The sequence below is a fragment of the Athene noctua genome, chromosome 2 (genome assembly GCF_965140245.1).
Source record: "Athene noctua chromosome 2, bAthNoc1.hap1.1, whole genome shotgun sequence".
Taxonomy (NCBI): Eukaryota; Metazoa; Chordata; class Aves; order Strigiformes; family Strigidae; genus Athene; species Athene noctua.
Window position 1 is genome coordinate 152,238,965 of NC_134038.1, and position 16,168 is coordinate 152,255,132.

The following is a 16,168-nucleotide window of genomic DNA, read 5'->3' on the forward strand; positions in this document are numbered from 1 at the left end:
CACTAGAAACAAGAAGTTTTCTGAACCAAGTTAAAAATTACTGTGCTGTTGATGTAACAGCTATAATTTAAAGTTACAGTATTGGGAAACATCTAAGTAAACTAATGCTTAGGCATAACTTTAAAAAATAAAAGGGAAAAAGAGTAGAAATCCCAGTGAATGTGCATCTTTAAGAGGCAGAAAAGAGCTAAGAATTTGCCTGATCTAAAGACTCTGCTATTTCAAGGTAAACACTCAAATCCAAGTTTGTTTTGGTTTACGTTGGAAGGAGGGCACCAAGAGGGTGATGCATCTCTATTAGCTTACCTGTTTTTGTCACAACTTCAAGAGACAAGCATTCCCTATCACATTTGTTGTCTGTCTCACCACTTTGAGAACTTCCCTCATGGGAAGAAAAAGGAAAAGCCACATTCAAAAGTCACCAAAACTTCTCAGCAAGATGAAGGATACCCTGACCAGAGCCACTACTTGTTTCACCTTCCCAGTCAGGCAACCAGGAGCAGTACCAAACAAATCTACTGAAGATTCCACTGAAAAGTGGCTAAACCAGAACAAGTGCCAGTATGTGAAGGTGGATTCTCCTTCACTCTCCCTGGTAGAGTCAGGTGTAGTTGTGCAGTAACAGTTGCCAATGTACTGCAGTTCCTGAGAATAAAGAGTGGGGTTAAGGGGACAGAAGCAATCTAGCCAGGAACAAATAAAAATAAGCTCAAGGTCTCTTACATCAATACATGTCTAAATTAGAGTTTCCACATGATACCTGAGCTATCTATATTAAGCCACTCAGGCCAGTCTTCCACTAAATTAAGCTCGAGTGGCTTAAAGTTCACATGATTTTTAGAGCGTAACTAGGCAGCTATTCCTTCTGCATCTCCTGTATTGAAAGTTTGTTAGCTACATTTTTCAACTTTAGTTCCAGCTCTCTGATGAAACCTTACATGTGTGAAGTCAAATGACATCAAGAAGCACATTCCATCTTCTAGAGAAAAAGGCTTTCAGAATGAGGTGGGATCAAAGGGAACCATTGATGAGGAAATAGTTTCAGTATTTAAAAATCTAACAACATGGAAACCACAAGGTGAAATACACTCCTACAGTTCTAATTCTCAGGTTTTCCCAGTAATACCTGTATAGTCCCATTATGATTTGAAGGCAAACTGTACTGCTCTAAAAGGCCACATCGCCAACTCAGTCTTTAATTTCATATTTGAAATGAGTTGTCTCAGAATAATTCCAACTAAAATCCTAATTAGGAAGGCTAGTAAATGTATTATAAATTAGTCCAAATACTTTCAGTTCAGTTTGAAGACTTAATTAAAATTAAATTACTCTGTCTTCTTGTTAGTCTGTAAGTTTTAGTACACACCTGCCCTTTACTTCTATGCAAGCTCTCTTCACACACGTAGAACCAGAGTGCTCACAAAACAAGACCTCCTGACTACAGGGCAGTTTCTAACAGCACCTAAATTTCCTCTGCCTCCAACTTTTCTTAGTATCTGTGTTAATGCCATATTCTGGGACACAGTTCACCAGAAAGAAACAAAACTGATTTCCATGGCAGTCCATACTACATTAAACAGTAACACCTGGAATACACAAAGAGGCAGGAGGTGGGGTTTGAGAAGAAATAAAAGTCTATTGAAAATATTTCTGATTTTAACATGTTCCTTCAAAAAGACGTTCTCCATATGAACTGAAAATTGTTCAACACTTGTGCAAGGCAGGTGTTTCCCCGTGTTTTATAGATAAATTTAAAAAGTGGAGACAAATTCCGAGCCACTCTGTGATGAATATAAGTGCCTCTCTGGAAGTAGATTTAACAGAAAGAAACAAGAAGTGTGGCTAAGTTAAGTGAACAGGGAGAACACAAACTCTCTGTATTCACTGTACCTTCATTTTCTTTATCAGGGGGTGAAACAGGAATTTATACGAGGAAAAAGTAAGCCATACAAAAATGAACAAGAAAAATCCATCAGATATATTTCACCCAAGAACACTTCAGATTTTTTAGTCTAATCCCTATGGACAAGGGCTCCTACTAGAATTTAAGTGCCCTCTGGCTGCAATGTAATCCTACCTGAACTAGTGGGGACAGAGAAAGAAGAGAGTAAAAAGAGCTAACAAGAAGGGTATTCTTTCTGCCTGATATGAACTCCATCTCTGTCCAACTACAATTACACTCCCATAATTTGCAAAGTCATGTTACAGATGCTAACAACTCTACAAAAACATTTCATTTCCCTCCCTTTGCCTTCCTACAAATCTAAAAACAACTGTAGCACTGAGATTTTTGAGTGTGTTAAGGATTTTAGGTATTGCAGGCAGTGCCAGTCCAAAGCACTTTCATGAAGTCTTAAAATGTAAAGTTTTTATTAAGAAATGTCAGCTTTCTTCAAGTCAGTCAATCACAGAGCAAGGAACAGTTATTACAGGCCTTGTTCCAAAGTTCCCAACGATGGAAAGGCCCTTTAAACTATTTTGGCTCAGAGATGAAATAACTTCTGTAACAAAGAGCATGTGACAAATAAAGCTAATCTTGATTTTTTGTTTTAACTTGATTAGAAGCAGTGATTTTTTTACAAATTCACTAAGTGTACTCATTCTTTTAACAGAGTTCAGACACAGCCAAATTGTGGAGTAGTAAAAAAACTAGTAAATTTTTAAAAGAATTAGTAAATTATAAAGAGTTGTTCCACACTGGACTATAGCATTGTAGATTTTTACATTAAACTTCACGGGTAAGCAAACAAATTCACAGTAACAATGTTGGGAGGTAATCTAAAATAGTTTTCCTGCCTTCCAGCCACCAGAATACAAGAATGTAACTCTCCAACAGCAATCTAATATTTCAAAGCCATCCAGATTTTAAAAATTATTTTTAAAAAATGTCTATGAACAGTTCATTCCATCCAAAATTTGTGCGTTAATTTTTAACCATTTTGCTTTTTTCTGTTTTAAAGTTTTTGTTTCAAATTTAAATACAGATAAGAAAAGCAAACTCAAACCACATCCATAAAATGAGCCTAATAAAATGACAACATCCCAGCACAAGTTATCTTCTGTTTCAAAGGAAGCACTCATGTCTAAGCTCCTTATATTGTAGGAATTTCCATTTTAACAACCCAGAATGGAGTCCATGATACCAGTTAAGACAGGCACCACTAATAGTATATTTTCAGTAAATAAGCTTAAAGTTACCAAAATATCTATCAGCATATACAAAGATTGATACACATAGCATACAAACATGTCTCCTGTCTCTGATGCTCCAGGATCACCAGTAGAAATCAGTGACAAATGAACTGCCCTATGAATATAGGACAATACGAGTATCCCAAATAACTGCAATTTCTTTGCAGTCGAAAGCCTGCAAAACTGCAAGTAATCCTATTTGCATCGATTTGCCTGCTCCCACTACAACACTTGTTTAACAATAGCATCACGACTTAATATACCCGATGCCCAGTTTCATCTGTACCCTTAAAAATATTAGCTATTTCAGATTCCTTCTGTTTTATTCTCAAAATCTTACGGTAGCAGTACTTTAAATAATGTGGCAGTTTAGACTAACTTTAGACCTTGAGGCAGGGAGGGAGAAGGTGGTCACAGTAAGCAGTGATCCTTGACCCATTCAAGCACAGGACACTGTCGATGCCCGACTTTTGCACATTAAAGCATAAGTCTTTTCCCCTATCCCACCAGAACAAAACCTGCGTCTGACAACACACAACAGCAGCTCAGCATTATTTGGGAAAGAGGCCAGGCAGTGTTATGCAGTGCAATAGTTGAAAAACAGCATTCAACTAAACTGCAGAGTAAGGGAAACCAAAAAGTACTAAAGCAGCATTTGCCATGTTCCCTTCCTTTGTCTGAGTTAATTTAAAACATGGCTAGCAATGTCTCAGCACACACACTACATGCATAGTACGTTCAAAGCTAAGCTCTAAGAGAGACAAACAGTATTGGGGGATTACAGCTCCGTAGCAGCCGTTGTTGTACCTGGTTTTCAACTCTTTTCGCTCTTGATCATCTGCATAGCATTCCTCCTTTCTTGAGCCTCCTTTTCCTCTCCAGAATTTCACCATTTGGCTAGCTGGCTCTCTTAAAGTGTCGCTTCTATTTGCGTTTCCCTCAAATGAACAGTTCTTGATGCTGTAAGGTCATTTGAATGCAATTGTAACTTTGGCTCTCGCACAAGTTTCCTCGCCCTCTCTTGGCAGAGCAGTTAGACAAACTACCAAACTAAGTCAGAAAGAAAGGGTTAGACTATAGGCTAATCCTCTCTTCAGTCTGCTTCATTAAAACTTTGATCTTTCAAGTGCATCTTACAATATCTACATTTTTAACCATGTCCAAAATTTTTAAGCTTGAGCACAGAGCAGTACAGACATCCTCTGACAAACAGATTTAGCAAACCTTTTCCTCTTAAACATCACATAGAAAGCATAAACAGGGAAGTTCATCACCATGAAAACACTACAAAATGTTTCCACAATCTTCACAAAAGTAGGAAGATTTATCTATAGAACAAAATACAGCAGTACTTTAAAACGGAATACATTTCAAGACTAAAGCTTTCTGCTGCAAGTCTTGAAAAACTGATGAGAGAACAGAGCTACAACCTCATCTGGCAATCACACAAGTACTCCCACAAATTAAACCCCATTTAGCAGAAATTATCCTCCAAAGGAAAGCCAGTCATGAATTCTGCCCTCCTCAAATGGAATTTTTATATAGTGCATGAGCTGTCACCTCAACAAAATTCTAGAGTTTTAAGAATTTAGAAATAATTTATCATTCCTCAAGAAAACCATTGAGCAATTTCCTTTTTTATTTTCTCCCCCAAGACAGATCACAACAGTTCTTCTCAGCTGCCTGTCCCCTCACATTCAGGACAAGTTTGCAATTGCAGTCCCCTCTTCTCCCAGTACCAATTCTCTTTGTGGACTGATCCAACTCTCAGTGTCAAAACACGGGACGTATAAACATTGCCTTCCGAAGGTGAGCCCACACCAGTGAGAAACTTTTGAATCTTTGTAAATATTAAATGCAACTCCCTCCTTGCAAAACCTCTCCAAAAAACAGATGCTCCTTCAGACAAAATAAAGAATAATGCAATTTTAAGCGCTTCTCCTCTGATCTTATTATAAGTTACCTTCCCACTCACATCTAACTACAATTGAACTTCTTAAAAATCTAGGTAATTATTCAAAAGGCTCACACCTACATCAATGATTATTTACAGTGCTTCCTATCACATCAAGCTTTTGGATGCTTATAACCGAACTCTAATCAAGAGAAGATTCTTCATTTTGGACTGTCTTCTTATTGTATGAATTCTTTACACTCATGCATGTTTGCAGAGTGATTTACATTCAACCATCTCATCATTCTTCAGTTCAACACTGAGCATGACTGTATGACTGGATAATGTCCGGTCTTTAGGATACATAAACCGTCATTTACTTTATCAGTGAAGCTGCAGATATTCCCAGTGACTTTTCACACCACTGTTTTCCTGCTTCACAACAGTCCTGACTCATACAGTTTCAGCATATTGAAGTGCAAGAACTGTTAGGAGTATCAGGCTGTGATTACTGAAGACTGCAATTCACCATATGGTGAATGGTGGATTTGATGAGGTGATTTACATTTGCAAATGTAATTCTATTCCCATGTGCACTTCTATTCTTCAACTTGAACTTGAACACAAACACCTGCAAAGAGGAGAAATTAAATTTGAGCCCGATAGTGAAGTAACAAGATTTAAAGTAATAACCAATGAAAATATTTCACATAGAACTTTTCACTGAGAAAAATATTGTACCTGTCCTACTTTAAAGAAGACATCTTCCCATCCCCAAATTATTTATACCATTTAGTTCCACTGTTAGGGAAATTATTATTTTCCAGTACTATGGAACTTTAAAAGCCAGAGATACAGAAAATAATTTTAACAAAAGTTTCTCTTTCTTCCCCAAGAGTACAAAAAAGAAGACGGAAAGAAATACAGCAATATGCAAATACAGCACTTTAGTGGTCAGGGAAGAGAATAAAATACTTTTAAATGTTGAAATTGCAGTGAAAAAACTATGTTTCTTTCACCAACATGCAGAACTAAGGGAAAGATTTCCTGTTCATACCCTTTGCATACAAGTTGGGATTTCCACAGATGATTCCCTGAAATCACAGCAGATAAAGCACCTTGTGAAAATCCATTTTTTGTTTTCATTCATTTTTCAGTTACAAAACTTAATTTTTCCGAGAACTAAGAATTTTTCATCCAACGTTCTTCTTTTAGGTTTCCCAGTGAGTCCATGTAATTGCCATCTGTCTTGCCATGTATCTTCAGCAGCAGGAAGATTTGCTGACACTACAATCAAGCATGAACTGACAGTAAGATTACTTATCCTTTGCCAGACTGCATCACTGTTAAATATCCAGGGAGATAAATTATTATTTAATTCTACAGCTGACTAGCTACTAAACATTGTATAGATTTGCCTGTGTTTATTATTTGGGAAAGTTTATTCTGAAACACAAGTCATTACTTTCTATGCAACTGTGGATGTGAATCGCCAGGTCAGCACACTTCAGATCTTCAAGGCATTCTACTCCATTCCAATTTAAATAATTGATTTGTTGTTAAGTAAAGGAATCATCAACTATTCATCTAATTTTCATAGGGGAAAAGTAGTTTCTGTGGAGACACTCGGTTGAGCAGTACCTAGGTAAACTCTTACTGAATGATCACCTTTTTCTATAAAAATTTACAAAAACAAAAGACATGTATAAATCCTAAAGCACATTTTACTCAAGATACTTGCAGTATATGCCGTGAGATTAAATTCTCGCAGAAGTGCAATCACCTCTGCTCCTAAAGGACAGGAAAACAAAAAGATAACAGCAAATGACAGGTTTGGACACCTGGGAATTAACCCCAGATTTGAAAAATATAAACAGAGGACTTTTATAATTAACAAGTTATTGGGTGCTATTTACACACAGATTTTTATTAAGAGTCACCTTGCTGATTCTATACGACCTCCGAAGCCTCGAGGCATTAACCAGATGTCTCTTGCCTACCCATAAAACATTATGCCACCACAGTAGGAACAATCCAGTGCTGCGTGACCCTACATTGTCCATCTACTCACACTGGATATCCTCAAGACTGTCTGCTTCATGGTAGGGCTGCAGAGGCATTTAAAGAAACTTGAGTCTGCTGTTTGGCACATCTATTCTTTGAGACTTCATTTGCTATGGGAAGAAAACCCCAACCAACCAAAAAAAAACCCACCTCAAAATAAACCTACAAGCAAAGCACAAAATTTAATTGATTTCCTGAAATGTATGTCAATTCAACATTTCTAAACTATTTTGATAAGTTTGTAATTTTCACTGCCGTCTTAGCTTGGTGGTGAGGAAGGAAAAGATCATTGAGTTTAAAGATAATCGAAAGAGAGTCTGTGCTAATAACTAGTGTTGTTTTACTAACGCAAAGTAACAAAAGTTTGTCCTTTGTAGTAACTGTTATTAAAGACACAGTGGGTGTAAAGATCCCAACTGAAGTGATGGGCCAAGAAAGTTTATAGAGAAAACTGTGGATCATTTTTCCAGTGAAGAATATCCCCTACACCACCCTTTCACACCCACACAAGCAAGTATGTGTTCAATCTAAAATCCTTCCCCTGCAGCTTCTCTGAAAACACTGTAAGTAGGCAGGATAAATTATTATTCAGAACTAGAACATTTGGAATGTGTCTCAGCTTTTCAGATACCCAAGCACAGCCATTAAACAGCAGACTGCTCTCTGGGCAAATGGGACACAGTAATAGACTGTCTTTAATATTAAAAGTATAAAATAAGTTATGTGGTTACTATAAGAAAGCTATAAGCCACAATAGAGACAAAGTTAGAATTAATTTACAAAGATTTAAGATCTTGCAAACACAGGACAGAGCTCTGTAACAGACTGTTTGAACTTCTCTCATCTAATGCACATTTGTGGTCTAGTATTAAAAAAAAGTTAAAAGCAATTCAGCCTCAGAAATAAAACAAAAAGAGCTTGTTCCCCAAATAGTCCTTTTTTGTCCCGGCAATCCTACACCCTGAAAAATAAAAACCAAAACAACCACCATCCCCACAAAACACACAGGCCTTTCACCAATCTGCATAATATAGACAGAAAAACCCTGGGGGCAGAAGTAAAAAGCAGTAGATTACAAAACATCACTCCATGCCTCAGTTTTGTGTGGAATCCCTGTGGCAGTATCCATCACACCTCCATCAACAGGTTACACAAAATGGTCACACAGCTGAATTCACCTGTTCCAGACACCAGCAGGCAAAGTTTTACGGAGGATTAAAACAAATCAACAAAGAAACACTGAAGTCTCCTCCCCACCTCTGTTCTCTTTGTCTACACACAGCGTACTCACTACACATGGTCCAAACACTACGCACTAGTAGCTGCAAGTGTGTCTCCCTCCACACTACACCTCAAGAAAACAAGTCATTTCCAGTTTGAATCAACTGCTGTGGCTCATTCTTCATATTTAAAGATGGACAGGACAAGTTCTTCCTTACTCTGGAGCGTGCAAGTTTTCTTCCTTTGAGTTATATCAAACAATTCATGCTTAGGTTTTACAACACAGACTAGCATGATCGAAGAAGTAAGTTCACATTTAAAGGGAACCTTACTGTCCTGGGTTTGAGTGAGTGGTGGGGTTTTTGGTAGCAGGGGAGGGGGCTACAGTAGTGGCCCCCTGTGAGAAGCTTCTCAAAGCTTTCCTGGCTCCAAGTTGGACCCACCTTTGCACCACAGCTGAGCCAATGAGTGATGGTGGCTGCGTCTCTGCGGTAATGTATTTAAGAGGGGGAATCTGGGAGGAGGAGTTGGAGCTGTGAGGAGGAGTTGCAAAAAGACCATCTGTGCGAACACCGAGGTCAGTGAAAGAAAGGAGAAAAGGGGGCAGGTGTGCCAAAGCAGAGCCCCTCTCTATCCCATGGTGAGACAGTAGGGCCACCCCCCCCCAACATCCATAGGGGTCTATGATGGAACAGATACGGATTTGCAGCCTGTGGGGGGTCCCACACCAACTCAGGTGACTGGACCTGAAGAAGGCCGGGACCCCATGGGAAGGCAGCCCTGCTGTTGCAGTTCAGTGCTGGGAGGGTTGCAACAGGCGGAGGTGACCCACACACCCATGGGTGTGACTTGTGTCAGAGCTGGCTTGTGGAGGACTGTCTCCTGTGAGAGGGGGACGGCGCTGGAACAGAGGAGGAATGCCAGCAGTTCCCCCCTCCCCGAGGTGGAAGAAGTGGCAGGACTGACTGCACCCCCCATTCCCTGCCCCCTGTGTTGCTGGAGGGGAGCAGGTAGAGATATTGGGAGCAAAGTTGAGCCCGGGAAGCAGAGAGGGATGGGAGAAGGTGTTTTCAAGATGTAGTAGCGCTTCTCACAGTCCTACTCTGTCTGTTAAGTGTTGTTGTTAGTATGTGAATTAAATTTTACAGGGTTTTTTTCTTCCACTAAAGAGTCTGGTTTTTGCCTGTGTCTGAAAGGATGAGATCATCCCTCCTTGTCCTTATCTCAATTTCCTGGGCCTCTTGCTTCCCTCCTTCCCACTGCTGGGGGGGAAGGAGGAGCGAGTGGCTGTGTGGTGCTTAGTTGCCCTCTGAGCATTAATGTGAAAGGACAGATGTAGAAGACAAGCAGGGATGCTACACAGTGTATCTGAATGAAAATGGTTCTTTAAGAGGAAAGCAGGAAACTTTAATGATTATTTGTTAGAAAATTCCGTATACATTTGACAGACATACACAGGCACCCATGCCAGGAAACCTGCCAGGACTGGCTGAATAACAGAGATCAAAATTGGGTATAGCTGGCCTGTGGTAACAGGCAGCAGCTGCAGAATGCTGCATCAGCCATTCAGTACATCAGCCTCTACCCATGCAGGAGCCTGCTGCTCCAGATGGCAAACAGGTACTAAGGACTATATGGGGTTTTTCTGAAATCAGTTTAAAGAAAGACAGACAGATGGCACAAACTGAATAGACTGTCAGCTGGTTTTAAATAAGAATTGGCTTGGTGTCGTCCTGATTATGCTAAAAGCTCCCAAAACAGTGTCAGGAGGTTGCCAGTAGAAAAGCAAATCACGTACAAGTGCTAAAGGGCCCAAATTCCCTCTCCCTCCAAATCTGTTAAGTACTGCTTGTAACTATTAAAACCAAAATATTTCATAATAGAAATCAGATTAAAAGATAAGTTAAGTATTCAATATTTACATTTTCACCCATAATTCCTTGAAAAATTAAGACAAGTGTGCTTTTGGGGGCAGATAACTTACATGAGCACTCAGTTGCTACTTGTATTTTAATATCACTGAAGATAATTCCAACAAGCTCCTGTATACCTCTAGGCAGCATAACCCTTTGTTCAGCTTGCATCTGCCAATCCAGAACACTAAACTGATCTCTTCATTTTCAGATGTCACCACGTAACCATCGGGACTGTAGGACTGAGTTTATGTAGGAGTCAGGTCAACCAAGGGTCCAATTCTGCCATCGGTTACTGTCTAGTAATTCCAGTTGGTACAGCTGTGCTACTTTGGATTTACACAACAGTAACAATACAATGCAGTAGAATATGAACCTGAAAACTACAAACTAAAAGACAATTTCAATTAACGTTTTGACTAACTGCTTAAATTTAAACTTTTTTGGTTGGTTGGGACTCAAACACAAAGTCCCCACCAAGTAGCCCTATCAGTGAGGCAAGCTAAGCTAAATTACTTAATCCTATCTAACCATGAATACCCACAGAACATCTAACCTCTCCATTCGACAGACCAGATATGGCACCGTTTAATTATGAACCGGATTGCTAGAAGAGAATAGGACAGTTAACTTACTGCTGTTTAATGAGCACACCCTTGTTAGTTATGAATACATTCACTGTACTCATTAAATCAGGAGACACTGGAGTTCTGAATACATCATTAAAAGGATCCAGGAATGCTGCTGCTTTGTTCAGCATGACTACATGCTCTGCCTGACAGTTGGAAAATGAACAAGAAAAGTAAGCCCCTTCCTGTTGGGCCAGCAGATCTAATTTTAAGTTTGTAAGAGGGAGAGAGAATGTGAGATCTGCTTCTTCTGAGCTTCACTTATTTAGAACACAAGCAAGTTTCTCTTTTTACTGATGACTTGAAGCAATAACATGCTCAGTACTGTAAGACAGCAACAAAAATAAGTGCCAAGATTGGGGGATGGGGAGTAATTTAAAATTTAAAAAAATTAAAGAATAAAAATAAATATCACAGCCCATCCTCAATATACTCAAGTAGCAGGAGTGTGCATTAATCTATCAGCCTGTCAATCAGCAAAATGAACCTTCATAAAACAAATATACACATACCTCTAACACAGCAGTTCCCACAATTTACAATATATTAATTAAGGCTGAAGAGGGAGTGAAAGTGGCTTGTAGGCTCCTGTACATTCTCACAGGAGAGATTTAGAACATATGTTCAGTGAGAGGATGAGATTTTCATCTGTCAATGGCTGATCCATCATAAAGATACACACCCACATGATAATCTGTATGTCTAAAGTATTCTAGAGTTACAGAGAAATTAAAACGTAACTGGCAACTGTTTAGCTTGAATCAATTGCATAGAAGTGTTTTCTGCCAAAAGAGGTATGTGAACCAGCATCACGGATGGCATCACTGGAAGGTAAGATTTAATGAGTACAACTGCTTCCTCTACCACATCCTCAAAAAGGGAAAATGCATTTCTGAAACATGTTTATAACAGATCTTCTCCTCCCACATCAAGCACAGAAAATTGGCCAGGTTGCTAAAGTTCAGAATCGGTCAGGGAGGGGAGCTGACTGGGGCTTAATACTCTCAGTGCAGGACTCAACCACTCTAATCCATACAATTATTTTCCAGTTAGAAAGTTGTTGATATTGTAAGAAGCTATATAAATACTGGATTCTAGTCAAACAAGGACTGCCACCTATGAAGGCAAACATAATACCACAAGCACATTTACCACAGCCTCCTCCCATCATGCAGACACAACAGTTTATCTCTTACCTGGGAAAAACATGTTCTAACCAGTCATGTTAGCACATCAGAACTTTGCTTGCTACAAGCCTTCAGAGCAAGCCCCTGGAGCTCATCATGATCTCAATTTTCTCAGTTTTGCCAACAAAATAATTTTCAGGAAAAAAATCCTTCTGATTAAGCAGTCACGCTTAATGCGACATGCTGTGACTAATCCTCTTATTAAATTTTCTCTGGGTCCTGCACTGTAATCTCTGTAACACAGGAGACACTGTTCTTTTCATTAGGAGCTATGTGACTGTGTGGACTGTCACAATCTTATTCAAATAGCAACTGATTCCTCATTGCTTTCAACCTGAGTAACCAACACCCAGGCTTCAGTGCAGACCAGCTTGCTTTGGGTGCAGTCATACAGTATTCTCAAATGACTAGGTCTAAACTGCAAAACAGCACCCACCCACATGAACCACCAAAGACTTCTGGGGTCACATCCCATGGCTCTCTGCACTGCAGTAAAGGGAGGCACTTCATTCTTTTACACCATGTTGTGAGAACAGCCTGAAGAACTATCTGGGTCTCCAATGGTTTAAACCACCACCATTATTAGAAAGTAGAAAGGTGAACAGTTCGGGGGTGGGGAGATGAAAAGAGGGAATCACATTCAGGCTAGATGTAGAGATGTATCTCTTGCCAGAAATATGCACCTACAAGTGAGTCCTAGGCGCTTGATTAAAGTCTCAGTTCACTCACTTGGAAAAACACCAACACCTTTATGTCACCAACACTGTTTTTTCAGTGTAACATAAAACAATGCAGAGTATTCAGATTTTCTGATCAATTGTAGGGTCTCCACCTGTAACACCCAGAAGGGAACATGTACTGACAAAATGCATAGGAAAAGCATGAGCCCCCCAACAAGAACTGCATGTTAAATCATTTATTTTGGGTACTGTTCTCTTTAATCATACTAAAAAGCTCTGTATGAGAGAGATGTCTGATTAGAGTTAGGAAGCTAAGAGATGGACATATAAAAATGAAAACTTAAAAGTGATGCATTTTCTTCCCTTTGTGCTTAACACGGGGCAACTCGTGCAGCATCTTCAGCTGGTTTAGCTCAAAAAAACACCACACACTTCAATGAGAGAAAGGAAAAGATGATGCACAGGGAATTGTTTAAACATTTGTTGTTCTGCCTAGCAACAACATGCTTATATGGTTAAAAAACCCATAACACAAGAAATACAGAGACATATTTGTTACCTATTATAAATAGTTCACATTCTTCTGCTCCTCACATATCTTTGGTTTGCTATTTAGCAAGTCTTGCATCTTCCTGGTAGATACCTCCCTTTTGCATTTTGAACAACACAGATCATATCAGAAGTCCACAGAATACTAAGCAGCTTGTGATTCATATTTTGAGGATATTTAAGCTGGTTAACTGACTTCCAGAGGGGACACATATTACCCATTCAAGACATGACACACATACTTTTTTCCTACTACAAAAAAAGAAAGAAAAAACCATGCTTTTCTCTGTGCTATATGCTATATCACCACAACATCGTAAGCAGTAGCTCTGTTCAGAGATTTTAATCATCACATATTTAATACCTCTTTGCTCTGTACTATATCTCATGTCTCATGACATACATTCAAAATCTTTACAGGAACAGCTTTACATTATATACATACACAACAAGTAATACAACAATGGCTCAGTTTAAATAGCAGTGTGAAAGAAAACAAATACGTGAATGGCAGAACATGAGCACCCATGGACTTGGGTCTTAGCTAGCCTCCCAAGTACTACTTTCCAAGCAAAACACTTTTTTTCATTCTTCTGCTTAAAATACTTCAAACCAGCTTTTGATACATGCAAGTTAACATAAAGTATCTTGTCCAGTTATATGGGAGGAAAAAAAAATAAATCTGTTTGTTGCATGGAAAAACAATTTGTCAGAAGTTTGTTATTCCATGTACTCCACTGCACCATATGCGGGGGCTGGAAGAGAGCCTAAGAACATCTGCCACAGACTTTAAAACCCCTAATAATAGCACAGCTGGTGTCCCCAGTCTAATGATCTCAGCACAGGCTCATGTGACCACTCCTCACACCGGCCCCAAACCAGGCAAAGCGCAGAAACACTTAGGTTGGACACATCCATTCATTCTCAATTTGATTTGCATTTCACTAAAGAACCAACAAAGAGAGCAAGTTCAAAAGCTTACATTTCAAGCAGTTCAACAGTCACTTTTTCCATAGGATTTCCCCATGCTTCTTTCATTACGTTTCAGTTTAGCAGAGCACTACCTACTCCATAAAATGAAGCTACTCATGAAAATAACTACAGATCTCTGTGATACAGGGTTAGAAACATAAAATGATTTAACTGCACTTAACTGTACTACAGAGGTATTGGGATTCTTCCCCCCCCCCCCCCCCCGATAAACTCATGGACTATCCATTCCTGTCCATTTAGTTTATTCACAAATAAATGTTTCTATTTGCTTTCTTCTAAACATGTTCAAAAGCTGGTTTATTAAGGAAAAAAACCACCTTTATTTCAAAGAGAAAAAAAAAAGAAGGCAGAAGAACAAGGAACTCAGGAAATGGAACTATGTTTTTGCTCACACAGAGTCAGCACTGGGCATTGACAGCTATTTGTTACCCAGACGTTTTAGAGAAATGTTTGTGATTTCCCATGCCCAAAGGATGCGACTAGCAAAACAGTACCATGGATTCTGTGAAGGTGGGAACAAAGCAAGCAATGTTTGGGTGGGGATGAGGTGCCCAAGACTTTCATTATTCTTCAGTCCACCCTCCGTCCTCTTTACTCTTTCATCTACACAAAAACGTAGGTAGCCTCCAGCAGTCAACAGGTACAAGTTCAGTTTATTATTTAATATAATGTGCGCAGGTGCACTCATGAAAGGCTAGACCTGACCCAATAAGTGACTGTCTCTAGCACAGACAGGAGGTGCAAGCATTCCACAGCCAAGTTTAGTCACTGGCAAAGCACAAAGGGGTGGCTACTTTAGCAAATTACTGTATCCACAGTAACAACAGACTGAATACTGAGCTCCAAATTCCTCCAACAACCCATTTAATCAGTCTACTATGAAACACCAATATGTGACACTAACAGCCTCATCAAAGAATGTTTTCATTTCCCATGAGGGAGAGAGGGTACAAAAACCCAAAAGCAGATAAAGGCAACACTTTGTAAATTCCCACATTCTCCAACAATGTTGGCCCACTTTAAAAGAAGAGCGCCTAATCTTTCTTCATTTGCACCACATCACAGAATAACAAATGGGAAAAGAGAAAATACAGAACAAGTTACTTTTTAGTTTTATATAAAAGCACCAAAGTCTGAGAAAGGCTAATTCAGGAGATCAGCCCAGCTACAGTAATCAATTTGGCTGTGACAAACATAGTCAGTTATATGCCTTACTCCTCTGCTAGCCCTTGATCTGATCCGTAACTTCTTTCAGAGCTATGAGATCAAGATACAGTTTAAGTAGCATTTTTACCTCAAGCCTCACAATTAGTCCGTTAAACTACACACATGGTCTTAGTTCCGACTTCACTATGCAAAAAGTACATTTTAAGAAACTCAGCAAACTGTCCCACCTTTCCAAACAAAAATCTAAACATCAGCTAGAACTAGGTCAAAGGAGAAGCAAAAACCTGCAGTAGAAAAGTATCTATAGAAAGAAAAGATGCAGCCTCAAACAACATCAGTTTGATCATAAATTCTTAATACCAAAAACGGTACAACACAACTGCCTACATACAGAAGGCTGTTATGTATGTGGTCATGCTGTAGATTTCTGACTGCAAATATGGCAAACCCAATTCATTCCCACCTTCAGTTGCAACTGGAGAGCTAACTATGCAATGGCAGCAACAGCTGTGTCACAAGTGTTGACTGCGGCAAAGATCTGGGCTGGCACCAATAATGAATTACACGGCTTTTTAAAAATAAATTTGACATCAGACACATTAAAGAAGTCTTCTGTTGCTGTGCTGTTGCTTGTGTAACAGATACAGTAACCACAAATACGACACATGATGCCCTTCAA

The 16,168-nt window shown here is 39.2% G+C and overlaps 1 protein-coding gene across 6 annotated transcripts in view; it reads right to left on the minus strand.

Moving 5' to 3' along the window:
• TRAK1 (trafficking kinesin protein 1) overlaps positions 1–16,168 on the minus strand; it is a 136,499-nt gene that overhangs the window by 106,061 nt on the left and 14,270 nt on the right. For 5 of the 6 annotated variants that reach the window (XM_074900673.1, XM_074900672.1, XM_074900684.1 and 2 more), the window contains exon 1: positions 4,000–4,119. The exons of the other annotated variant lie outside the window; for it this stretch is intronic. In XM_074900673.1, the coding sequence (XP_074756774.1) occupies positions 4,000–4,085 (86 nt within the window). In that variant the 5' untranslated portion in view covers positions 4,086–4,119. Of the gene's footprint in view, positions 1–3,999; positions 4,120–16,168 lie in introns of those variants that run through there. 6 annotated transcript variants of the gene reach the window in all.